The sequence below is a fragment of the Dunckerocampus dactyliophorus genome, chromosome 6, assembly GCF_027744805.1.
Source record: "Dunckerocampus dactyliophorus isolate RoL2022-P2 chromosome 6, RoL_Ddac_1.1, whole genome shotgun sequence".
In the NCBI taxonomy this organism is placed as follows: Eukaryota; Metazoa; Chordata; class Actinopteri; order Syngnathiformes; family Syngnathidae; genus Dunckerocampus; species Dunckerocampus dactyliophorus.
In genome coordinates this window covers 2,797,377-2,824,463 of record NC_072824.1, presented here as the reverse complement: position 1 = coordinate 2,824,463, position 27,087 = coordinate 2,797,377, and the positions used below count along the sequence as shown (strand labels likewise).

Genomic DNA, 27,087 nt, shown 5'->3' with positions numbered 1-27,087 from the left:
ATAAATAAATAAAGTGCTATGAGTGTGTGTGTGTGTGTTTCGTGCGGCGTGTGTGAGTGCTTCGTTGAGAAGCCTGATGGCCTGTGGGTAAAAGCTGTTTGCCAGCCTTGTGGTCCTGGACTTCAAACTCCTGTAGCGTCTGCCTGACGGTAGGAGTGTGAATAATGAGTGTTGTGGATGTGTGCTGTCCTTGATGAGGTCGTGTGTTCTTCGTAGGACTCTAGATTTATAAATGTCTTGCAGTGAGGGGAGGGCTGCCCCAACAATGATCTGTGAGGTCTTGATGTTTTTGTATTGTATTATGCTCGTACGCCCCCAATCCACAGACGGGTTATGAACTTTAAGCCACGTGAGAACCAAAACCAGCGGTGCCGCTTGAGAAGGAATGATATAAAATCTGAACGATTCGTGGTGGTAACCCGAGAGCCGGCTTTGGTGAGTGTAACAGATGCCAGCCTGTGAGGCTGTGCAAGTGTACGTTGGTAAACCTCACTCCCTCTGCCTTGAGAGCTGCGCTGAACACACGGTCGACAGTCCCGGTGCGGGCTGTGCGAGGCAGGGCTGGTCACGACACCAATGTAACCCTGACCGGGCGACAGGGCGGGTTACATTGGTGCAGGACCTTCGTAATGGGAGACGAGAGCACTGACCACACGGCCAAAAGCCCGGACTGTCGACCACGTGTTCAGCTCTCAAGGCAGAGGGAGTGAGGTTTACCAACGTACACTTACACAGCCTCACAGGCTGGCATCCGTTACACTCACCCCCTCAGAATGCAGAGGAGACAGTCCGTGTACAAAAAATGTATTAACAAAAAAAGACTCTAGACAGAGCAAATACAAAAATACAACAAAAACCACTGGGCCTAGCCATGGGAACAAACTACAAAAACCAAGGGTGCTGCTAGACACGGAAATAGCAGAGGAAAACACAAAGCACTGCAGGACTAGGAAGGCGGAAAAAACTAACAAAAAATCACAGCTAACACAGAGCTGGAAAAAAAACTAGACAATAGAATAAAAGGAGACGCTGCTGAAAACCAAGCAGGTTGAGAGTAGCTACAGATGTACACGTACTCACGACAATAACAGGGTAGGACCAGAAAGTAGGGTAAGGTCACAACACGAGGCAAGGAATAACAGGAGTCAGGCATGAAGTAGGGAACAATTTGGCAATGAGCTAACACAAAGGCACAGCTAAAGTAGTCCCTGGTAATTGTCTGCAGGTGTGACCAGGTGACTCCTCCCAGGGTATGATAGGTGTGCTGCAATTCGCATGACAATTTATAGGTAACAGTTTACAATAAGGTACACAAAATTACAGTAGTTAATGAGGAACGAACCTACCTAAGTTTAACCACTACTCATTTGTTACTCATTAGTTCCTCAGTAACTACCCTAAATTTATATGCCTTAGTTTATAAGCCTATATGCCTCAGTAACTACTGTCGTCATTAGTTGTTCATTAGTTCCTCAGCAACTATTGTATTTTGGTGTACCTTATTGTAAAGTGTGACCCATTTATAATATACCATTTCATTTAAACTCACTTTTTGTTTGTCTGCTTCATTCACACCAGGTAGACACCGGTTTCTTCTGTGCGTAGTCAGGTTGTATACATTGTGTACAAAATAACCACCAGTTACAAAGACATTTGCAAATCTTCAGAGGTGGAGTTATGTGAAGCTCACTTTAAGGTTCTATGGATGTGATGACAACAGAAAACATGTATGCATGATTTTTTTTCATGGGGCCCATAATTCCTGGCGGCACCTCTGCATTACGACTCCATACAGTAGATGGCATTGCAACACATATGCACACGCCACCATTGACTTACATCTGGTCAGCAATATAGCGATATATTAGACGTACAATGGCATGCACATTATCTTTAAAATCAGCACACGCTTACATGGAGCCCAGGTAAGATCATGAACGTTTTTGTATTTTTTTTAATGAAACAAACACCCATAAGTCAATAAGTTCATGTTTCTGTTGTTAAATAAAGTTTAAAAACATGACATAATGTTACACATTTCTTTTGACACAAACCAAAAAGTTCCCTTTTACCCGTCCACACACAAACACTGAAGTCTGATTTCCACTTTATGAAGGTTTATGAAAAATAATAAGATTATATACAACAATGGATAAGATCTTTGGCCTTCACTGGTGCCTTGCTGAGAGGTCGTGTAGCACTTTGGGCGTTCACGCTTGGTTCAGCTCAAACAAACTTTTGCTTTGCTTTGTTGGATGATGCTTCCGCGTATTGACCATGCCGTCTCCTCCAAGGCCGTCTTGATCCTTTAATAGCTCTTCATCAGGGTCGGGTGTGATGAGGCTGGCTGCTGACTACCTAATACGGTATAAGAGCTGGGAAACACCATAACAGAACAGACCAGCAAAATGCTGAAATGTCAAAATAGGTACGCACAAATTCAAAATATATACAACAAAAAGACTCTTGTCGGCAAAGATGGCAAGCAGGAGGGAAGGGGACGCTGTCTTCGAGTTCTTTCTGTAATTCAGCCGTGTTTCTCCAGTCTCCTCTGTGGATGGAGACTGGATGCTTCTTGTGTCATGAGCTGAGGTTTCCTGATCCCATTTGCAGCGCGGCCTCCACGCTGTCTGCAAACCTGAAGCCCTCCAGATCTGCGGCAAGAAGAACGTCCAGGATGGCGGGCTATTGTGGCCAGCAAAATCAGAAAATAAAAATGGTTATTCCTGTAATGATTTAAGAGCACGTGAACTTGTTTCCCCCTCCGTGAAATGATCTTTGGTTATACCTGCAATCTGGAAAAGATCAGATGCACATCTTGGACTTTGAAGTGCCTCAGCAGGTCGCTCAGCTCATGAATGACCGTGTAATCAATTATGCTGACGTGATGGCAGTCCAATACTACTGAGCAGGCAGGTGACACTGGAGCACAAGACATCATTACTCCTTACCTCTGTAATCTCTACTTAATACATGCATACACACACATTGTTTTGTTCCAAAATTGTAAATAGTTCACAGTTTTATATTTGTAAATAAATTATTTTGATTTTTTTTAACCTTTTTGTGTTGTTTATGTTTATATACTATAGGTGTTTAGATATTTAAGCTGTCACAAAAGCAAAAAAAAAAAATGTGTCAAAGTGAAAGTTATGCTTGGAAATGTATCCTTTCACAAAATGCTGTTTGTCTCCCTTTTTTAGTTGGGAACTGATATTTTCCCGAAACGTACCTATGTTCTACTGCTGATTACTAAATAACGGAAAAAGGTAGAAACAAAGTTTTTGTTTCCTGATGAAAGACGGGAGTCTAATGTTTCTTTTGGTCAGTTCCATGTTTATATAACCATACAACACAATATTCTGTGTGCCTTGAAAGATCAGTCAAAATTGTCTAAAATGGCCGGTACTGAAGGGGTTGTCTTTTGAAAAATGGCTGGGATTGAATGAGTTAAAAACTCACCCTGCAGAGCCTTGGCGTGTATTACGTGGCTCAGATGTTCTGCAGCAGGAAAGCTGAGCCCGCTGGCCAATTTGATGAGAAGCACACCTTGATCCGACATCTGCACACAGCACCGCATGTTCAATGTAACATGCCATGTGACATGCGAACAAGCGAGAATCGACATCTGGAAGTGTTTTTCACATGTATTTTAATGTTTAGAATGTTGTTTAATGTTCAATATTTCAGTCCCTCCATGCAGGAATTCGCAATGTCGTGCCAATTCCACACAAATTCAGTCAATCTTTTTTGTGCCCTGGCAATTATTTTTAATCCATTCACTGTAACTTTACCACAAATTTGGCTTGGACTGCAAAGTCATTGTTTTATTTTACCCTTTGGTATGTCTTATGTCACGATGATAATAGGAATAAAGCTGTGTAGACGAACGACGACTCTTAACGTTGTTTCAGCCAACATCAAATCCCGTGATATTTGGCACAATCATACTATGGTACCCCGTAAGGACTACATTTCCAAAAGTGGGGTACGCGATTTGTGGAATCACACTCCTCAGCCTCCCTGGTAAGGTCTATTCAGGGGTTCTGCAGAGGAGGATCCGCCAGATAGTTGAATCTCGGATTCAGGAGGAGCAGTGTGGTTTTCGTCCTGGTCGTGGAACTGTGGACCAGCTCTACACTCTCAGCAGGGTCCTTGAGGGTGCATGGGAGTTTGCCCAACCAGTCTACATGTGTTTTGTGGACTTGAGGAGGCATTCGACCGTGTTCCTCGAGGAATTTTGTGGGGAGTACTCCGGGAGTATGGGGTATCGGACCAGCTAATTCAGGCTGTTCGTTCCCTGTATGACCGGTGTCAGAGTTTGGTTCGCATTGCCGGCAGTAAGTCGGACCCGTTTCCAGTGAAGGTTGGACTTTGTCACCAATTCTGTTCATTATTTTTGGACAGAATTTCTAGGCGCACCCAGGGCGTTGAGGGGTTCCGGTTTGGTGGCTGCAGGATTGAGTCTCTGCTTTTTGCAGATGATGTGGTCCTGCTGGCTTCATCAAGCCGTGAACTTCAACCTTCACTGGATCGGTTCGCAGCCGAGTGCAAAGCGGCCGGGATGAGAATCAGCACCTCCAAGTCCGAGTCCATGGTTCTCGCCCGGAAAAGGGTGGAATGCCATCTCAAGGTCGGGGATGAGATCCTGCCCCAAGTGGAGGAGTTTAGGTACCTTGGGGTCTTGTTCACGAGTGAGGGAAGGCTGGAACGCGAGATCGATAAGCGAATTGGTGCGACGTCTGCAGTGATGCAGACTCTACATCGGTCTGTTGTGGTGAAGAGAGAGCTAAGCCAAAAGGCAAAGCTCTCAATTTACTGGTCGATCTACGTTCCTACCCTCACCTATGGTCATGAGCTTTGGGTAATGACCGAAAGGACAAGATCGCGGGTACAAGCGGCCGAAATGAGTTTTCTCCATAGGGTGGCTGGGCTCTCCCTCAGAGATAGGGTGAGAAGCACTGTCATCCGGGAGAGACTCGGAGTAGAACCGCTGCTCCTCCGCATTGAGAGGAGCCAGATGAGGTGGCTTGGGCATCTGGTCAGGATGCCTCCCGGACGCCTCCCTGTGGAGGTGTTCAGGGCAAGTCCGACCGGTAAAAGGCTTCGGGGAAGACCCAGGACATGTTGGAGAGACTATGTTTCCCAACTGGCCTGGGAACGCCTCGGGATCCGCCGGGAGGAGCTGGACGAAGTGGCCGGGGAGAGGAAAATCTGGGCCTCCCTGCTTAGGCTGTTGCCCCCGCGACCCGATCTCGGATAAGCGGTAGAAGATGGATGGATGGATGGATGGGTACGCAATTTGTAATAGGGGGTATGTGAATAAAAATGAAAAACAGCATGACTACATCGGTGTCTGATGGAGTTAACAGTCAAGAGTTACAGTGTGCTTGAACACCTTATCGTGTGAACAAGGCCTGCAGGGAGTACAGTGCAGGAGAACAGAGACAGACATGAAGCTGTTGGTGGTTTTGTGTGTGTTATATGGACAGTTGCAACAATTCATCCAATCCATAGACAACTATTTGCAATCTTGTGCTTTTGGTCACTACCCAAAGCTCATGACCATAGGTGAGGGGAGGAATGTAGATCAACCGGTAAATTGACAGCTCTGCCTTTCCGCTCAGCTCCCTCTCATCCTTCCCTCACTCGTGAACAAGACCCCAAGGTACTTTAAACTCATCCCCGTCCAACTCTTACTGGAAACGGGTCCGAGTTATTGCCGGCAATGGGAACCAAACTCTGACACCGGTCATACAGGGAACGAACCGCCTGAATTAGGTGGTCCAATACCCCATACTCCCGGAGTACTCCCCACAGTATTCCCTGAGGAACACAGTCGAATGCCTTCTCCAAGTCCACAAAACACATGTAGACTGGTTCTCCCAAGGACCTCAAGGCCCCTGCCGAGAGTGTGGAGATGGTCCACAGTTCCACGACCAGGACGAAAACCACACTGCTACTCCTGAATCTGAGATTCAACTATCCTGTGTATCCTCCTCTCCAGAACCCCTGAATAAATCTTACCAGGAAGCCTGAGGAGTGTGATCTTATGATGGTTGGAACACACCCTCTGGCCCACTTATTAAAAATCGGGACCACCGCCCCGATCTGCCAGTCCAGGGGCAATGCCCCTGATGTTCACGTGATTCTGCAGAGTCGTGTCAACCAAGACATGCCCACAGCATCCAGGGCGTTAAGGAACCCTGGGCAAATCTCATCCACCCCCGGTGCCCTGCCACCGAGGAGCTTTTTGAGCACCTCAGCAACCTCAGCCGCAGAGATAGGAGAAAGTTCCGCTAATGCTTAAAATGCGCAAAATACTAGTATACTAGTAAAGTATTCCATGTTATCATGAATGTACCTGTTACTACATGCTCACAGCATGGATAGAAAACCATAAAACCTTGTTGGAGTTTTTGGAGGAGTTTGAATAGCAGCCATTCTTGGTGCAATAGGTGTGTCCCATTACGTGCATTCTTTACATGCTTTTTTAAAATCTGTTTTAATATCTTTAGAACGCACAGAAAAGAAAGACATGTGTTCACGTCTTACATAAAGACTGTGGATGATAGGCAAAATTCCAAAAAAAGTGAAGTTTTCCTTTTTAAAATCTTGTCCCGTTTCATTCTCGTAGACCCAATTGCGTGAATCATCTCGTCTCGTGTTTTTTGACACCCCAAATTCGCACCCAAAACTCAAATGCTGCGAGATCGGTATCGTATTGGAAGCGAAAGAGTTGTATCGGGACACGCCTATTAAAAGTACACTGTAACCATTACTCAAATGCTGTGTGTGTGCAATGTTTGTCATATCATCTTCCTTCACAGTAAAACACTGATCACAAATTGGTAAAATCACATACAAATGCAATGTTATTTAAAAAAAAAAAAAACTTTTTTCTCTACTTTTAAAAAAAGTTGCCGCAAATTCAGGCATTTTAGGCCGCAACACAGCTCACTAAATCCTGGAGGGGCTGATATTTGTCATTTTTCAGTCATGAATCGTGACAGGCATGAAGCACGGAACAAACCGGTTCCGTGCCGACCGGATTGTTGGGTCATGCAAAATGTGGTGAAAGCCTACATAGGAAGCCGACAATGGATTGTGCACCTTCATCTGGGGTCTAGCCATGCTGTACATCAGGAGGGCTCCGGACACAGCTACACCTCCCATGATTCCATACTGCACCTGCCAGAAACTCATCAGGAACGTCACCACCAAGGGAAGAAGGTCCAGCTCTGCAGACGGGGCACAATTACGAAAAGTAAGACTTTCATGTCAAGTCAAGTCCCAAGTACAGATGCGCAAGTCCAAGTCAGGTAAAGACCGGTTGAGTCGAGTCTGAAGTCATAGGCTTGAAATTTTCGAGTCCTTACAAGTCATAAGCACTGTTTAGTGTGGGGGTGTGCAAACTTTTTCCAGCGAGGGCCACATACTGAAAAATGAAAGGATGCAACTTTGCCACTTTTATATTTTTCAAAGCAAATGTTAAGAAGTTATACCTGTGTGTGTGTGTGTGTGTGTGTGTGTATATATATATTTCAAGAAAAAACTGCATCTCAGTGTTGTCATACAGCTGAAAAAGCACATTAGCATCAACGTCAGCTTCAACTTTCTTCTTAAATAATGTTTGTAAATTTTCTTCTGGTAATATGATTTTATTCCTACAATATCTGGACTTCATTCCCATAATATTACAACTTTTTCCACAACCTAATTTTCCAAAAATTACAATTTAATTTTGTTTTTATTTCGTATAATGTCTTTAATACTTAAAATCTATGCTACTAAAATGACATTTTACCTCATAATATTACAACTTTATTCTCCTACATTTTTCTCTTAATATTTTGACCTTATTTTCATAAAATTACAGCTGTTTTATTTCTACTTCTGCTGTTAATTTTTTGTATACATTTTCCAACTCTTTCAACTTTCTTTTTGTAAATTTCCTTCTTGTAATTATGACTTTATTCCCATAATATTTTGGCTTTATCCATAACATTGTAACTTTTCCCCAACCTAATTCTCCAATAATAACAACTTTATTTGTTGTTTTGTTTGTTTCTCATAATATTACAATTTAAAAAAACATTTTTTCTTTAATATTTCAACTTTATGCTACTAGAAGGAGGTTATTTTTCACAATTTTGTCACAATTACTGCTAATTTTTCAATTTTTGCTGTTTTTTTTTTCTTGTTATATTTATAGAATTATATTTTTAGAATGTGCTGCGGGCCAATACAAAAACAGCCACGGACACAATATGGACACCCCTGTTTTAGTGTCGGCCAAATAAAATGCCATTTTAATGTAACAATCTATTAAGTGTGACAAATACAATGATTGCATTTTGAATTGTTTTATTTTTTAAATAAAATAAGACTAGTATGACAAGACTTGGTCACAGGGAAAGAGTGCTGACACAGCATTTAGGGTTTATGTAATCCGCGCATTCGTTGTTAGTTCTTCAACCTGATTGGGCGTTAATGTATTCATTGAATGAGGCAGATTCAAAGGGAAAATACGTCGTCGTGCTGTAAATTACGTTAACTGAATACTTTGATGGGAACACATTTTACTCGACACACACTGAAAATCTCAAGTATTTTGAAGTCATCAGACTAACGTCCTGGTCGAGTCCCGAGTCATTGACGTCAAAGTCCGAGTCGAGTTGCGAGTCACCAGAGTCCAAGACGCATGACTCGGGTCCACACTTCTGCCGTCAAGTACGCAGCGTTAGACACATACTGCGTATTCGCCACATGTCAGCCACAACATGGTAGTCCACCATCGGAGCCACAGCGCAGATGATAACAGCAGCCAGGGAAGCTTTTGGGATGTAATAGAAGGCCGGCATGAGGAACGCCAAGGAAAGCAACACTATAACACCTGTGAACAAGATTTGGGGTCTTTATCAGCTGTAAGCTCTCATCATCAAAATTTTAAATCTTGAATACATGAAAGTATTTCACTCTGTGTGTAGTGAATCCGTAGACCAGGGGTCGGGAACCTTTTTGGCTAAGACAGCCATGAAAGCCACATATTTTTAAATGCATTTCCGTGAGTGCCATAGCATATATTTTAACAGTGAATACAACAAAATGCATGCATTTTTAAGCAAGACCAACAATTTTAGAGTCTCTGAATTTCTTCTTTTTAATAACGTTGTTATACTGAAGCTAACTGAAAATAAATAAAATACTTCTTATCATTAATGCTACTTCTGGTGCTGCATGCTTTTGCACCGTACTCCGTACTTCTTTGTCAAAAGTATTGGTTCTAGAGAATGAGCAAGCCGACTATCTAATTAAGGAGGGAAGTTTACTTCTTGACCTCTCAGTGACCAGGGTAGGCTACTGCATTATCCAGTAATAATCGAGTTTTGGTGTCCGAGCCAGAAAATATCGGAGGACAGCTGGCATTGGCTCTGGCCACCCGCATTGCACTACAAAATGGATGCACGGTCATGTACAAGAAGGTTTTATATTTTGAACATTCTTTTTAACACTGATTTGTGTGATGTTTACTTTAAAATGTCAGTGAAAAAGAAAAATTAAATAAATAAATTTGATTGTGTTAAGACGTGTCTGAGAGCCAGATGCAGTCATCAAAAGAGCCACATGTGGCTCCCGACCCATAGGTTCCCTACCCCTGCCATAGACTATAAAAGTCCTGAAAGCTTTTCAAAGATACCGGTGGTCCTTGCTTTACCACGTTTGCACTTCATTATGACTCCCAAGCTTCTTCTAGTGGCAGTGAGTGAAGGAAAGGGAAGGCCATGACCAGCTAGTGGAAATGACCATCATAAAAAGCGCAGAGAGGAGAAATGCCCACCAGTGCAGTCATCCCTCGTTTATCGCCGTTAATTGTTTCCAGATCTGACCGTGATATGTGAATTTCCATGAAGTAGGATTCCTCTTTTATAAATGGAATATTTTCGAAGTTAGACCATAGAAGGATTAGTTTTGAATTGGGTTAAAAGCTACCTAGCAAACAGGAAGCAATTTGTAAAGCGAGGAGAATACACATCTGCGAGTTTAAATATCACGTGTGGAATACCCCAGGGGTCCATATCGGGACCATAACTGTTCAATTTGTATATCATTGACATTTGTAAAATGACAAAGGACTTAAAGTTGGTATTATTTGCGGATGATACCACTGCCTTTTGTTCTGGTGAAAGCACACAAGAACTAATTAAAAAGGTCAAGGATGAAATGGTTAAATTAAAAATATTGTTTGATTAAAAACAGATTATCCTTAAACTTAAGTAAAACTAAAATAATGCTATTTGGAAAAAGCAGAAAGGATACGTACGACCAAATACAAATAGACGGAGTGGATACTGAAAGAGTGAAAGAAAATACATTTCTCGGGGTCATAATAGACGAAAAAAATGAGTTGGAAATCTCATATCAAAAATATCCAAGAAGAGGTGGCGAGAAATAGTTCAATATTAAATAAAGCAAAATATGTTCTTGATCAAAAACCACATCTAATGTATTGTGTGGAGATATGAGGTAATAATTACAAAAGCAGTCTTCACTCACTCACTGTACTGCAAAAAAGATGGGTGAGGATCATTCATAATACCAAGTATAGACAACATACAAACCTTTATTTTTAAAATCACAGCAGATTTAGTATTCTTTCAAACCGCTAGAATAATGCATAAAGTTAATAACTCGTTACCAAAAAACCTCATACAGTATTTCTCAATCAGAGAGGAGAAATATGATCTTAGAGGAGAATGAAACTTAAAACATTTATATGCCACAACTACGCTGAAAAGCCACAGCATTTCCGTGTGTGGAATTAAATGATGGAAGGGATTGAGTAAGGAAGTCAAACAATGTACAGAGATGAGCACATTCAAAAAACAATACAAGCAGTTGATGTTTGCTAAATACAAGGCAGAAGAGTCCTGATTATTATACTTATTGTTCCGTCATGCTTGTTTTTATTTTTTATTAATTATTTATTATTACACTGATTATTATGTGGAATAATATTCCATGGAATGCAGGAAGTGAATAATATGTACTGTACTAGATGTGGAATGGATGGGGGGTAGGATTAAATAAGCTTTGCTTCTTCCTACTCCTTTTGGACATGTGGAACTGTGAAAGGATGATTCATGAGATGTATTCCACTGTAACCTGCATGCATGTTCAAATACAATTAAACCAAAACCAAAACCTGTTTACGACCTTCTAAATATGCTTTTTAACATTATTAGAGCCCTCGAGACATGACATAACACCCCATAGTCACCTTTACACTCCCATTACCCAATATAGTAATCATAATAAGAGAAAATAAGACATATACGACATAATATAGACTCACACATGTTAGCATTGGGAGAGCTCCATGTTGGGCCTTTATTCTGCTCACCAGTGTAACATTACCGACACCTAGTGACCAGTGTAGAATACTTCATATCATCTTTGTAGGGGCATATTTAGTCATTTGGGGGCCTCAACATCCTTGTACTGAGTTTTTTTCAATTTTATATTAATTTATTTTGTTTGTATTTATTATTATTTGTTTATTTTTTATTTATCCTCTACTAACAAGTGGGAACATGAAAAAAGCTATTATTTCCTGAGCTAGATAAAGTCCTTAAAATCCTCCCAGTGGATTATTATTATTATTATTATTGCCTAACAAGTCAATCATCTCAACGCTTTTACTGTCATTGATTAAAAAGTAGGGATGCTCCGATCAGGGTTTTATGCTGCCGATACCGATCATCGGTGAGTGATATCGGTCACATAGATGAAATGTAAATGTTTAAATGTACTATTGGTTATAACCCAGGGGTCACCAACGTGGTGCCCGCATGCACCAGGAAGCCCCCCATGACCACATGAGGTGCCCGCAAGCCTGCTTTTCATTCAGGTTTTCAGTTCATAATGTGAGAACACTAGAAAGAAGTGCATTCTGAAATACAAAATGTGAGTAGTGGACACCAGCGTTTCGTTCATGTTCTGATTAAAAAAAGCATATTTGCTTTGTTTGACTTGAAGTAAGCTATGAAAATAAATGTTGCAAAAATAAGTAGCTCTTGGCCATTTTCATTTTGTAAAAGTAGCTCTCAAGGAAAAACGTTGGTGGCTGGAAGACCAGAATCAACACCAGTGAGCCTTGTGTTGATTCAGGAGAAGGCTATAATATTGTTTGAAACCCTGAAAAGAAGAACGTTTTTTTTTTTTTATTATTTCAGTTACTTCTTCTTTCTTGTAGTGTTTTAATTGCAAGATTTTATGTCCTTCATGTGTTCTGTGTACAGTGTGACTGATTAAGTCTTCGTTTAGGTATTAGTTCCACTTCACACATCATAGGAACGAATCTCATTGGTATTATAAATGATTGTATAGATGCTCGTGTATGACCGAGCCCGACTTTTCTTACCTCTCTACCTTTGATGAAATAAGGTTAAAAAGTCCTTGACATGATGTATCAACTTTGCTTATATTGCTTATATATTGTTTGTAATTATCTTCTGCATTGTTCCATTTCTGAAAGCGAAGGGTAAATTTGCAAAAATGACATTTATAGCTGATGGCGCCAGCCATGGCGAGCTAGCTCTCGCTGTTCAGTCTCATTTCCGTAAGTGACGCCATCGGAGTATTATCCCTCAGATAAACAAACACAGCGGTGTACGAGACAGAGGATGTTTACAGTGATTGCATCCAAGATTTGAACCATGTGTCAAGAGTTTTGATGCGAAAAGAAGTGAGAAACATTTGGAGATAAAATAGAGAACTTGCGGAATATGGACTTAAGCCTTAAGACTTGGAGATGAAGATCGGTAAGTGTAAATGAGTCTGAAGTTGCTTATCCTTCAATTATTGTTTTAAATCGGCTTCTTAATGAGCGTAAAGGGGTCTTTATAGCCTGATTTATTAATATTTTGCCGCAGCTGCAGCCGGCCTCCACAGTAAAAAAAGATGTTTATATAACATGTCTAATGCTTTACAGCCTTGTCGCCATCATGGAATAGTGTTTAGAAGACATTATGTAAACAAGACATGACTTGCTCTGTTCTGTGGCAATTTTTGATGTCATTCTTCTTGTCTTTTTTTTTCTCTGTGTACCGGCAAAATAGCATTCTTTTTCAAAATGCTTTCATACCAAATGCTTCTTGTAAAGGTGTTCCTTCATAGCAGTCATCAGTGAAATGATCACTACAAAGAACAGATGGCGAGGTGGCCGTCCTTTGTCTCTTGTTCTCTGCACTTGCTTCGTCCATTGTTATCTTAAACCTTCCTCTTTTGGAAAAGAAAACAAACTTACAGCATCATTCAGATACCGTGAACATCCAGCAGCAACACAGCATTTTGGCATGATGACTATTTGGATGAAAAATAAACTGAACCAAGTCCGCCATCTACGGTACCTCGAGGAGCGTTTGTTTACTCTGCTTTAGCTGAGAGGTGTCACCCCGATGACGTCACTTCCAGAAATGAGAATGAACAGCGAGAGCTAGCTCATCATGGCTGGCGCCATCAACTATAAATGCCATTTTTGCAAATTTACCGTTTGCTTTCAAAAACGGAACAATGTAGACCATAATTCCAAACAAATATGTGACATATTTAAGCAAAGCTGATGACTCATGTCAGGGACCCTTTAAGAAGGAATTCAAAGCGTGTGACAGTGTGAGGAGAGTGAAATGAATGAAACTGAAGAGAATTTGGACTCACTGGTGACAATTCCTCCAGCTGGAGTACAAACCCCAGTCTGAGAATTCACTGCAGTCCTAAACAAGACGACAAAACATGAATCTGTGGGTACACTGAGCTCTCTCTCGTTCACACACACACACACACACACACACACACACACACACACGCACGCACACACCCACACCTTCCAAAGCTGCCGGTGACAGGGTAGGCTGACACAAAGGAGCCCATGACATTGGTCACGCCAATTGCCAGCAGTTCCTGGTTGGCATCGATCCTGTAGTTGTTCTGTCCGGCTGAGAAGAAACAAGAAGTCAGAGGGCTTCACTTCATCTTTTAACGGCCCAGTTATACATTCCCAAAACATGTGACATTTTCTAAAATGCGGATCCTGCAGCGGTATATCTGGATAAGTTCCCCTTATTGAAGCACTCACCGAATGCTTTTGCAATAGCGATACTCTCCAGCAGCCCCATGAGAGGAATGACAGCGAGCCCTCCTCCAAAGCCCTGTGCACAAAATACAAAAGGAGCACTCGCTAATCCGCTGTGAGAAGCTTAAGAGGAACTGACCCTAACTCTTGAAAATGGCATTCATTCATCCATTTTCTACGCCGCTTAATCCTCATTAGGGTCACAGTGGTATGCTGGAGCTTATCCCAGCCTGGGCGAGAGGCGGGGTGCACCCTGGCCTGGTCGCCAGCCAGTGGCAGGGCACATACACACAAACAAGCATTCACACAAAACTAATTATGAAAAAAGACCGTCTGAGACACTGCCTCACGCGGAGGAGGTTTGGAGGGGGAGGAGCCAGCGTGCAATGTTTTACGCTGGCGCCGTGACACTAGTGTATAATTACCTCTGCCAAGTGCAGAGGTTACATACGCTTGTTTACCTGCATGCCCAAGCCCACGTAAAACTACTTCCAGGTGAACTCGGTCTACCAAACAGAATTGTAAAAAATGTCATTTATATCCTTATAATCCATCTTCTTCATTGATCTAATAGGTGCAAAATAAGAAAAATAAAACGTTATTCATTTTTTTTCCATTTCATTGTTACATTAAAATGGCATTTTATTTGGGAGACACAAAACCAGGGGTATCCAAAGTGCATCTGTGGCTGTTTTTGTATTGGCCCACAGCACATTCTACAAATATCATGTAAAAAAAAAAAAAACAGCGAAAATGAAAAAAATTTGCAGTAATTATGAGAAAAAAATAACCTCCTTTTTGTAGCATAAAGTTGAAATATTAAAGAAAAAGGAGTTGTTTTTTTTAAGTTGTGATATCGTGAGAAACAAACAAAACAACAAATAAAGTTGTAATTTGTCATAAAAATGTGCAATGTTATGAGAATAACGTCACAATGTTATCGTCATAATTACAGAATTACAGAGAATTTACAAGAAGAAAGTTGAAAGCATTGGGGGAAAAAAAACAGCTGAAATTTTATGAGAAAAAGGTCAAAATCCATCCATCCATCCATTTTCTTCCGCTTATCCGGGTCGCGGGGACAGCAGTCTCATTAGGGAAGTGCAGACTTCCCGGTGCTTGGCCACCTCTTCCAGTTCCCCCGGGAGGACCCCAAGGCGTTCCCAGGCCAGCTGTGAGACATAATCCCTCCCGCATCTCCTAGGTCTGCCTTCTCCCGGCTGGGCATGCCCGGAACACCTCACCAGGAAGGCGTCCAGGAGGCATCTGGACTAGATGCCCGAGCCACCTCAACTGACTCCTCTACATTTAAAGGTCCCTTCCGGATGGCCGAGCTCCTCACCCTATCGCTAAGGGTGAGTCCAACCGCCCTACGGAGGAAACTCATTTCAGCCGCTTGTATCTGAGATCTCGTTCTTTCAGTCACAACCTAAAGGTCATGACCATACATGTAAGGGAGGGTGGGAACGTAGATCGACCGGTAAATTCAGAGCTTTGCCTTCCGGCTCTCTTCACCACGACAGTCCGGTACAGCGACCGCATTACTGCAGACACTGCGCCGATCCGCCTGTCAACCTCAGGCTCCAACCTTCCCTCACTCGTGAACAAGACCTCGAGATACTTGAACTCCCCCACCTGGAGCAAGACCTCACTCCCGACCCGAAGGGAGCAATCCACCCTTTTCCGACTGAGAACCGCGGCCTCGGATTTGGAGGTACTGAGCTTCACACTGGGGTACAAACCTCCCCAGTAAACGTTGAAGGTCACACAGCCTGATGAGGGCATCAGGATTGCATTGTCTGCGAATCGAAGAGATAACATCCTAAGGCCCACAAACTGAACTCCCTAGAAATTCTGTCCATGAAAATTATGAACAGAATCGGTGACAAAAGGCAGCTTTGGTGGAAACAGGTTCCACTCACTGCTGGCAATGCGAACCAGGCTCTTGATCCGGTTGTACCCCCCCCCCGTAGACCCACCACCTGCGGGGGCCAGCATAAGGGTCCAGTGCTATGTGCTTTGGGTGGTGGTCGAGGGCGGATTATGAAAAAAACCTGCATGTATAGCTTGTGCACATTGCAGCAGTTACCATAGCAACGCAGACGCAACACAGCTGGTTTTCACTCGGACTCCTTACCTCTACAACCTCTCCAAACGATACCACCGTGCCATTGGCGGTCGTGTCTGAGGTGGGTGGGGGCTTGAACGGCGGGAGCCCCTCGGATGTTTTGCCAGTGATTGTGAAGACGTGATGACCATAAGCTTCCCATGAAAACGCGCACAAAGATGCAGCCAACACGACCAGGGCGTTACGCACTGATGAAAACACATGAAAAACCAGACAAGAATGATGGAGGACACATATTGTGCAGACACGTTAGAGAACGAATGGAGCAGGCACACGGGTACTGACTTGTTGCAACAGCCCATACAAATGTCCTGGCGATCCTGGAGTACCTGGGAGCAGCCTCACAGCCCAGACGTGTCTTCATGAACATCAACATCATCAGCACGGCAAGACAGAGCAGACCCAGGACCACATCGCCAATGCGGGCCTCTGGGATCTTGTAGAAGGTGTAGTACACTTGCGGGAAGAACTCGTGGGGAATATCTTGGAGGCCCAGGATATTCTAGAAATGGTAACCAAAAAGCACATTTTTAATGAGGTACAGTGGAACCCGCTTATGTCGACGTACACGGTCGACCGCTTTTGTTGACGTACAATGGGAGACCCAGAGGGGTCATTTCTCTGAAAAATAGTCTAAGTCGACGCGTGTTGTGGTATTGTTGACCTCATCAGCATAGCTAAGCAGCAACATAAGTACTGCACGGTAATCCCTTGTTTATTGCGGTTAACTGGTTCCAGAACCGACCAAAATAAGTGAAATTAAGCAAAGCAGGATTCAGTGTTAATAAACGGAATATTTTTGTGGCGAGAGCATAGAAAACCTGTTTATGAATTTCTTAAATACGATGTCTACCGTTGTTAGAGCCCTCTAGACAAGCAATAGCTGTCACATTCGCCAGTGGCCGTCCTGTCCTGTTTGTTGTTGTTTCTGTCCCTGCCTTCTCCTGGCCTGTTTTCTCTTTTGCAGTCTACCCTTTAGCAGGCTGGAGGCGGGAACGCTGGCCACACCTGTTAATTGCTCACTCTCCATTTAAGCTGACTGCTCGCAGCTGGTAGCCGCTGATTCTTTGTTCTCACTCCTGCCGGCTACACACACGTGAACTCCCGTTCAGCGTTTACATTTCTGCTTCTAGTTTTTGTACTATGCCAGGTCGGCCCAGCCGCTTCCCTGTTATCTAGCTAGCTCCCAAGTTTAGTCAGACCTCATCATGGTGTTGTTCTTTCTTTTTAGTTTTTGCTAACACCATCGCCTTCTGTTTGTGGACTATTTTGCATGCTGTTCCAATAAAGATCTGAACTGCCAGACACGAGCTCTCCGCCTCTGCATCTGGGGTCCAAACCACGTCAAGGACGTCACAAATAGCACCCCTATAGTCACCTTTACACCCCTATTGCCTAATATAGTAGACATAATAAGAGAAAATTAGACATTAAGCATAGAAAACCTGTTTACCACCTTCTAAATACACTCTTTAACATTATTAGAGCCTTCTAGACATGAAATAACACCCCTATAGTCACCTTTACACTCCTATTATACAATATAGTAGACATAACAGAAAATGAGACATATTAAGCATAGAAAACCTGTTTACCACCTTCTAAACACACTTTTTAACATTATTAGAGCCCTCTAGACATGAAATAACACCCCTATAGTCACCTTTACACCCCTATTACACAATATAGTAGATATAACTAGAGAAAATAAGACATTTATGACATAAATAAGACTCATGCTCGTGTGTTTCAACAAATGTCTTGCAGAAGTGACCCTTCAGAGTTTAGTTGTAGCTGCAGTCCATGTTGTTATGTTGATGACTATTAATACTGTTATTATTATGTTATTATTGTGCCTTTTGCGAGTTAAATAATTATAAAATGTGTCTGGTGCGACCACTGGTGTACACTAACTAGAGAATACACGCAAACCGAGGCAAAATTGTGGCGTAGGTTTTCGACCTGAACTCATTCAATACCAAAGACGTATTTAGAACGCTTACGTTTTTTTGCACGAGAGGCAAAAAGAGGTGATGACGCAAGTGCACAATAAAAGAGGTCACCTTTCATGCAGTTTTTAGCCATAAAAAAGGCCACAAGGTGGCAGAAGTGCATTTGATAAGAGCTCGGCGTGGATCTTTTGCATGTATAAACACACTCGACAGCAAGGAGGAAATGGAACAGCGTAGAGGAGTTTAGCGTGCAGAAGGTTACGCAATTTTAACACATGCACACGCACTCCTGCACACACACAGTTTAGATCCAAATGTGAAAATTGTAAATAGTTCATGGTGTTATATTTGTAAATAAGTTGTTATTTTGATGTAAAACAAAACTTTTTTCCATTGTTTATGTTGTTGTGCGGTTGTTTAGATATTTGAGCTGTCAGAAAAGTAAATAATATTTGTGTCAAAGTGAAAGTTATGCTTGAATCTTATATCTTTTCACAAAAAGCTGGTTTTCTCCTTTTTTTAGTCGGGAACTGATATTTTCCTGAAACTTACTGTACCTATGTTCTACTGCTGATTACCAAAGAATGGAAAAAGGTAGAAACAAACTTTTTTTCTGGTGAAAGACGAGAGTCTAATCTTTCTTTTGGTTGGTTCCATGTTTACATAGCCATAGAACACAATATTCTGTGTGCCTTGAAAAATCAGTCAAAATCGTCTAAAACGGCCGTTACCTGAAGGGGTTGAATTTTGAAAATGGCCGGGATTGAATGAGTTAATGGAAAACTGGAATTTTTCCCCATCATCCACAATCCTTATGTGAGACATGAACACTTGTCTTTCTCTTTTCTGTGCGCGCTAAAGCTATTAAGACAGCTACAAAAAGGCAGCTAAGAATGCACGTAACGGGAAACACATATTCCGCCTATAAAGTCTTCTGGAAAAAAAGTACCTGTATTGCTTAAAATGACCAAAATAGGGCAAAACACTAAGTATTAATTGTTGTCGTTATCCTGAATGTACCTGTTACTACATGCTCACAACATGGATATTAAACCATAAAACCTTGTTGGAGGTGTTTTAAGGTGTGTCCCATTACATGCAGAAAGGAGCTTCCTCTTTTTATCTGTTTGTGTGTCTTTAGAAATAGACGTGTGTGTTCATGTCTCACATAAAGATTGTGGATGATGGGCAAAATTGCAAAGAATAAAGTTCACTTTTCCTTTAACCGAAAAACACGCTTATAGGCTTACTGATGACAATTCACGTAACTCAAAATAATGTAAATGACCAAAGTCACACTTTTTTGTTACCCCATTTAAAGACGCATTTGCTTTGCACACAGTTTGAGAAGCTTTTTTTTTATTGCTCTACGTTGTGCATGAAGTTTGTCCTATTATGCAATCTAATGACCTCACCTTCACCTGGCCAAAGCCGATGGTTATTGCCGCAGCACAAGTGAAGCCTTTAATTACAGGGAAGGAGATGAAGTCCAACAGGAAGCCTGCAAGGGATGATTTACAGAACTTAGCAGCAAAACCTGAAACAAGGCTGTCCATCAGCCGTGTGCTCAAGGAGAAGAATGGTGTTGGGAAATGCTTTTGGTTTAATGTTTACAGGTGTAACCACACATGAATACGAAGCGTTACATCAAATGTGTAACGTCAAGCGTGACTAAATGAGTTCAGGGTAACACTTTACAATAAGGTACACAAAATTACAGTACTGTAGTTCATGAGGAACGAACCTACCTAACCCTAACCACTACTCATTAGTTCCTCATTACATTGTTCCTAGTAACTACTTTAAATTTATGTGCCTTAGTTCCTCAGTAACTACTCTGCTCATTAGTTCCTCATTAGTTCCTCAGTAAGTAGTCAAAATTTATGTGCCTTAGTCAATAGTTCCTCATTAGTTCTTCATTAGTTCCTAGTGACTACTTAAAATTTGTGCCTTAGCTCCTCAGTAACTACTCTGCTCATTAGTCCCCCATTAGTTCTTCATTAATTCCTCAGTAAGTAGTCTAAATGTATGTGCCTTAGTCATTAGTTCCTCATTACTTCTTCATTAATTCCTCAGTAACTAGTCAAAATTTGTGTGCCTTAGTTACTCAGTAACTACTCTGCTCATTAGTTCCTCATTAGTTCTTCATTAGTTCCTCAGTAAGTAGTCTAAATGTATGTGCCTTAGTCATTAGTTCCTCATTCCTACTTCATTAATTCCTCAGTAACTAGTCCAAATTTGTGTGCCTTAGTTACTCAGTAACTACTCTGCTCATTAGTTCCTCATTAGTTCTTCATTAGTTCCTCAGTAAGTAGTCTAAATGTATGTGCCTTAGTCATTAGTTCCTCATTACTTCTTCAGTTGTTCCTCAGTAACTAGTCAAAATGTATGTGCCTGAGTTACTCAGTAACTACTCTGCTCATTAATTCCTCATTACTTCTTCATTAGTTCCTAGTAACTACTTTAAATGTATGTGCCTTAGTTCCTCAGTAACTACTCTGCTCATTAGGTCATCATTAGTTCTTCATTAGATCCTCAGTAAGAAGTCTACAGTAAATTTATGTGCCTTATTAGTTCCTCATTAGTTCCTCAGTAACTATTGTATTTTTGTGTACCTTACTGTAAAGTGTGACCGAGTTCACCCCCCCCAAAAAAAACAGCTTGACTTGGGCAATACACTCCTCCTCTCACCTAATCTGAGCAATGCCATTCCAGCCTGGATGAGACCACACAGGAGGCTGAGTAGCACGGCTCGGCGGGGCTCGCCCCCCACCACCGAGAAACAGAGGAGGGACATGATAGCTGTGGGCCCCAGTGTCACGTCCTTGGATGTCCCGAGGAGGGTGTAGATGAAGCCCCCCATGAAGGCGGAGAAGAGCCCATACTGCGTGTGAAAAAGTAGTGCCACTGAAACAGGATGCCACCACTTGGTCTTACCAACAAAAGTCAAAAGTATTTTTATTTTGATTTTTCTTTGGATTTTTTGTGATGCCGAGATAGATCCCACTTGCAAGGAGATACTTGCAACACAAACTGACAGCATTGAAGCGAACGCCTCCCTTACTCACGGTGCAACCAAAACTAACACATAATGTAACTGCACCACACCAGACAATGTGGGTATGAAAATAAACGCTTACACACTAAAACACAGACAAAACAGTACTATTTCATGCTCATTTATAGCCCGCAAGGCATGCTGGGCAGCCTTATGTGCTGGAGAAAGGCAGGTTTTCCCACAAATAAAAACAATAATGTTTTGATAAAAAATTGATGATTTTGTGGGGTTGCAAATGCTGAACCGTGAATATGCAGGGATCCACTGTACAGTACTCCCTCGTTTATCGCCGTTAATTGGGTTCAGACCTGACCGTGACAAGTGAATTTCTGCTAAGTAGGGTTCCTTATTACCTCTGTTTTTGCCGGCGTTTGTTTGTTTGTGTTCAAAATAACTTTGGATGAAATTATCAGGAATTGTCAGAACCGGATATGGAACAACAGATTAAATTTTGGGGGTGATTCCAACTGGTTCTACAAAATAACAAAGACTGATGCAAAAACTGTAGGATTATTATTTTGGTGTGAATCACAATATTGGGGGGGAACTATGGCGCTTGGTGGACGTCTGCGCTCCCCGAGTGCTTCTCTAGTTAATAAATTGAATGTTTTTGTAGTTAGAGCATAGAAAACCTATTTACAACCTTCTAAATGTTTTTTTAAACATTATTAGAGCCCTCTAGACATGAAATAACACTCATATTGCCCAATATAGTTGACATAAAAAGTGAAAATAAGACAATTTAGACTCACACGTTAGCATTGGGAGTGTTCCTTGTTGTTCTTTTTTTACTCCCTGTGGTCTCATCAATGTAAAATTACTGACACCTAGTGACCAGTGTAGAATACTACATGTCATTGCAACTTCTTTGAATGTGTCTTCTGAAGGCCTGAGATTTGGATTTTAGCTCATTTTGCCATTTTTATGCTAGGAAATGCTTCATCTAGGCAAACAATATGTAACATGTGCTTCAATATGCATATTTTTGACTAACAATAGGCCATATTCAAGTATGATTTATTTATTAACATATTTCTGAAAAACTGTGATAGAGTGAAGCTGCAAAAGTGGCGAGAGATTACTAAAAGCAGTAGTTTCCTTCTTTACGGTGATGTTATGTTGTGTTTTAGTTAGTTTTTTAGCATTTCAGCTACAAACACCCTGCACTGGAATAGCCGAACATTCAAACAGGTTTATATAGACTCACCTGCACGGGAAGGCCTGCTACTTCGGCATAGGCCAAGGCCTGTGGCACAGTTGTCAGCCCAACAGTGAAGCCCGCTAGGAGGTCCATCTGAAGCCACTTAAGGTTGTATTTGGGTAACCAGGCGAGTATGGGCAGCCATATCTTTAGCATTCTGCAGGAGCCACTTGAACGTTGGCCCAGATCTCTTTGCAGCAGAGGTTGGTCCATCGTACTGAGGACGTTGGCAGAGGTTATGCTGATACATTTGAATGTAAACCTATGGTATTGTGCTGACAATATCAAGTCCACTTACACAAAAAGTTGAGATAAGTTGCTCCTTTTTTACATGTCAGTCATGTCCACAGGGGCTGGTGCGTTGGTGGTGCAACTCTTTTTTGCCAAGTTGGGACTTCTTTGACCGCATAGTGATCATTCAAGAAGAGATCTGGTCTGCATGCATACATAGATCACTGTCTGATTTCCTCGCACAGCACGTACAGCAAACGCATGCTGTGACCTGTGTGTTTTTCAGAGAACAACAACATGTCAATCAATAAGACTGGACACACAGCGGACACTGATAACACCAAGTACGTGCATGTATGGTGGTGTGAAAAAGTGTTTGACGCCTTTCTATTTTCTTATTTTTTTGCATTGTTTGTCACACTTAAATGTTTTAGATCATCAAACAAATGTAAATATTAGTAAATGACAACACAACTCAACACAAAATGCAGTTTTTAAATGAAACGTTTTTATATTAAGGGAGAAAAAAAATGCAAACCTACATGGCCCTGTGTGAAAAGGTGATTGCCCCCCTGTTAAAACATAACTGAGATTAATTGAGATTTATCAGTGTGGAAAAGGTTATAAAGCCATTTGTAAAGCTTTGGGACTCCAGCCAACCACAGTGAGAGCCATTATCCACAAATGGCCAAAACAGGAACCCTGGGAAGTGAACCTTCCCAGGAGTGGCCGGCCAACCAAAATGACCTCAAGAGCGCAGCCACGACTCATCCAAGAGGTCACAAAAGACCCCACAACAACATCCAAAGAAGTGCAGGCCTCACTTGCCTCAGTTAAGGTCAGTGTTCATGACTCCACCATAAGAAAGACACTGGGCAAAAACGACCTGCATGGCAGAGTTCCAAGACCAAAACCACTGCTGAACAAAAACAACATTAAGGCTCGTCTCAATTTTGCCAGAAAACATCTTGATGATCCCCAAGACCTTTGGAAAATACTCTGTGGTCTGACCAGACAAAAGTTTAACTTTTTGGAAGGTGTGTGTCCCATTACATCTGGCCTCATTTCAGAAAAAGACCATCACACCAACAGTAAAATGTGGTGGTGGTAGTGTGATGGTCTGGGGCTGTTTTGCTGCTTCAGGACCTGGAAGACTTGCTGTGATAAATGGAAGCATGAATTCTGCTGAAGGAGAATGTCCGGCCATCTGTTGGTGACCTCAAGCTGAAAGCTACTTGGGTTCTGCAGCAGGACAATGATCCAAAACACACCAGCAAGTCCACGCCTGAATGGCTGAAGACTTTGGAGCGGCCTAGTCCAAGTCCTGACCTGAATCCTATTGAGATACTGTGGCATGACTTTAAAAGGAGCTTCATGCTGGAAAAGCCTCCAATGTGGCTGAATGACAACAATTGTGCAAAATTCCTCCCCAGCGCTGTAAGAGACTCATTGCAAGTTATCACAAACGCTTGATTGCAGTTGTTGCTGCTAAGGGGGTCCAACCACTTATTAGCTTTAGGGGGCAATCACTTTTTCACACACGGACATGTAGCTTTACATTTTTTTCTCCCTTATAATAAAAAGCTTAATTTAAATACTGCATTTTGTGTTGAGTTGTGTTGTCATTGACTAATATTTACATTTGTTTGATGATCTGAAACATGTAAGTGTGACAAACATGCAAAAAAATATCAAATTAGGAAGGCGGGGAAACACTTTTTCACACCACTGTACATGTTTATAGACACTTTGTATAGATTGGGACAGTCAGGGGAGGCAGGTGTCATAATGAAAAAAAAACAACAAATCATAACATAAAATAAATATTAATATTTGTCCATTGAACAGTATCATACATTTATTTTCTGTCTGATTCCAATCGTTTTTAACATTTTCTTAAGTGAAAATCTCTGAATTTGCAGATTTGTTGACCAAATTCAGGGCAGAAACCTTGTCAGGATGCCGCCAATAATACAGTATAATGTTGGAGAAACATTTATTATACACCATGACTTTCTGCAGTCTGTGTCATTATTCTTGCTAATCAGACAATAAAATACATAAAGATGTCACACGGAGACACAGCATCCTAAAGGGATTAGGGCATGCGTGAGCCCGAAGGTGCTTCTTGTCACTGATGTCCTTCCACAGAGGAAAAGCCAGCGTTTTGGGTTTTTTTTCTTTCAAATGCATGCACTATGTTTGTATGCTTTGCTGAATGAATTAATGAATTCGACTGCCAAGATGTTGGATTATATACTACGACGGCGTATTAGGGCCACATTGAAAAAAATAATAATCTGAGATTTCAAGAATAAAGTAGTAATATTAGGTGTGATGGTATGGAATCACAGGTAGAGCATAGCTATTCAGGAAGGAAGGAAACTTTCCTCTCAGGCAAGCTTTTATTTAGAACGTGGCAGCAAAACAGAGCGGTTGAGCACAATCAGATTAGCATGGGTTAGCATCATCTCACTTCCGCCTTCCCTACCCTGTCCCCTCCACATAAGTCCCCCCTTTTCATAGCTGTCTCAGGCAATGCCTGTAACATAAATGTACCACTTTCATTCTCGTAAATGTACGACTTTGTTCTCGTAATATTACAAGATTTTTCTCGTAAATTTACGACTTTATTCTCATAATATTACGACTTTATTCTCATAATATTACGACTTTATTCTCGTGATATTACGACTTTATTCTCATAAATTTACGACTTTATTCTCGTAAATTTATGACTTTATTCTCCAAATTTGAGATCATAATCTCTGTCGTAGCAGGCATTGCCTGGGACAGCTATGAAAACGGGGGCAAAGGTAATATTACGACACGCCTTTTTTTCTCGTTAATTTATGACTTTTGTTCTCGTAAATGTACAACTTTTATCCTTGTAAATTTACAACCTTTTTTTGTAAATGTATTACTTTTATTGTTATAAATGTATTACTTTTATTCCCTTAAATTTACAAAAAATTTTCGTAAATTAAAGAATTAAAGTTGTAAATGTAGTTTTTTTTATTGTAAATTCATGACTTTTATTCTCGTAAATGTACGATTTTTATTCTCGAAATCTCAGATTTTTTTTTCAATGTGGCCCTATTCTCGTAAATGTACGACTTTATTCTCAAAATGTCAGATTATTTTAATACTCTGTGGTAAAAGGTAATCTTACGACTTTTTTTTCCTCGTAAATTTACGACCTTTTTCTCGTAAATTTACAACTTTTATTCTTGTAAATGTATGACTTTTATTCCCGTAAAATTCCGACCTTTATTCTTGTAAATTTACGAGAAGCAAATGTTTTTCAGTTTATAAAAAATAAATAAATAATTGCATCTAAGAAGTAGCGTCGTCCCTCGCTCTATCGCGGTTTTTCAAACATTAATTAATAAATGATTGCTGTTTCATGGTTGACTATGGCCTTTTATTAGTCAAAGATTTGCATATTTAAGCAAATTGCATATATTTTTTGCCAAAATTAATCATTTTCGAGCATAAAAATGGCTAAATGTACTAAAATACAAATCCAGTATAAGCCATTAAGACCACAAGTTGTCATATAGACAGGTTACTGTTGCAGCCACAGCCCACAACACGCTAAAACTCAACTCTGAACCACAGACGTCACTTCCCGTCCGCCATCGATTCTGCTCTCCGACAAGGCAAACTAATCTATCTACTATATTGGGTAATACAAATGTAAAGATGACTATATGGCTCTAATAATGTTCAAACGCTTATGACATAACTACAAAAATATTCCATTCATGAAGAAGGAATCCTATTTCGCGGAAATTAATTTATCTAGTCCGGAACCAGTTATTCACGATAAACGAGAGATTAGTGGTATCTGAAAACATTTTGACAACATTTTTAAAACCAAAGTGAAGTATTCTCCTTCTTTTTAATTATCATCTTAATGAGCAACCTGTATTAACATTGAAAAAAGAGTCAGCGCTACACCAGCCATGCACTGCAGGTCATTGGATTAGGGGCATCTGATGATCACATGACTTTCACGCGCCGGCAATACGACAGTGCTAATATGAATGCGCGTTACCCGACTGTTATGCATATGTAAATGATTAATGGATAAATAATCAATACATGCATAACTAAGAAAAACGCCATGTGATGACGACAAACTAAAACAAATAAACCTGAGAAGTGAAGATTAGACAATAAATGATCAACATGATACCAAATATATTTTTAAATATTACCACATCGAAAGCTTTCTTCTTTTGCAACGTTCCTTTATTTTTCCAGGTCCACATCTCCCACTCTGCGCTCCAGCCTCGAAGCACTCGCCCAATTGTTGTTATTGGTGGACACTTCCTGTTGCGACATATCACGTGACTACAATCACGTGTTTAAATATGG

The 27,087-nt window shown here is 41.2% G+C and overlaps 1 protein-coding gene across 2 annotated transcripts; it reads right to left on the bottom strand.

The window, feature by feature from the left end:
* Positions 1 to 1,935: 1,935 nt before the first annotated feature.
* slc26a11 (solute carrier family 26 member 11) lies at positions 1,936 to 27,064 on the bottom strand. 2 transcript variants are annotated; one of them, XM_054779633.1, is made up of 15 exons: positions 26,928 to 27,064; positions 22,772 to 22,975; positions 22,480 to 22,690; positions 20,906 to 21,098; positions 19,630 to 19,715; positions 16,548 to 16,764; positions 16,272 to 16,450; positions 14,138 to 14,210; positions 13,886 to 13,997; positions 13,720 to 13,775; positions 8,756 to 8,896; positions 7,114 to 7,241; positions 3,463 to 3,562; positions 2,789 to 2,922; positions 1,936 to 2,685 (listed from the first exon to the last, which is right to left on the bottom strand). In XM_054779633.1, exons 3-15 carry the CDS (start codon positions 22,684 to 22,686, stop codon positions 2,581 to 2,583), a joined length of 1,731 nt encoding a protein of 576 aa, XP_054635608.1. In that variant the 5' UTR covers positions 22,687 to 22,690; positions 22,772 to 22,975; positions 26,928 to 27,064; the 3' UTR covers positions 1,936 to 2,580. The 2 variants fall into 2 exon arrangements, with proteins under 2 accessions (XP_054635608.1, XP_054635609.1); XM_054779634.1 differs by lacking the exon at positions 8,756 to 8,896.
* Between the last annotated feature and the right edge of the window lie 23 nt (positions 27,065 to 27,087).

Bases quoted from the DNA above. Each gene is read 5' to 3' on its own strand.
- slc26a11 (XM_054779633.1), bottom strand. From the start codon at position 22,686: ATGGACCAACCTCTGCTGCAAAGAGATCTGGGCCAACGTTCAAGTGGC. The intron at 21,099-22,479 runs GTGAGTCTATAT...TTTCACACGCAG, and splicing joins TAGCAGGCCTTCCCGTGCAG to TATGGGCTCTTCTCCGCCTT. The intron at 3,563-7,113 runs GTGCACAATCCA...TGCTGTGTGCAG, and splicing joins TGGCTAGACCCCAGATGAAG to ATGTCGGATCAAGGTGTGCT.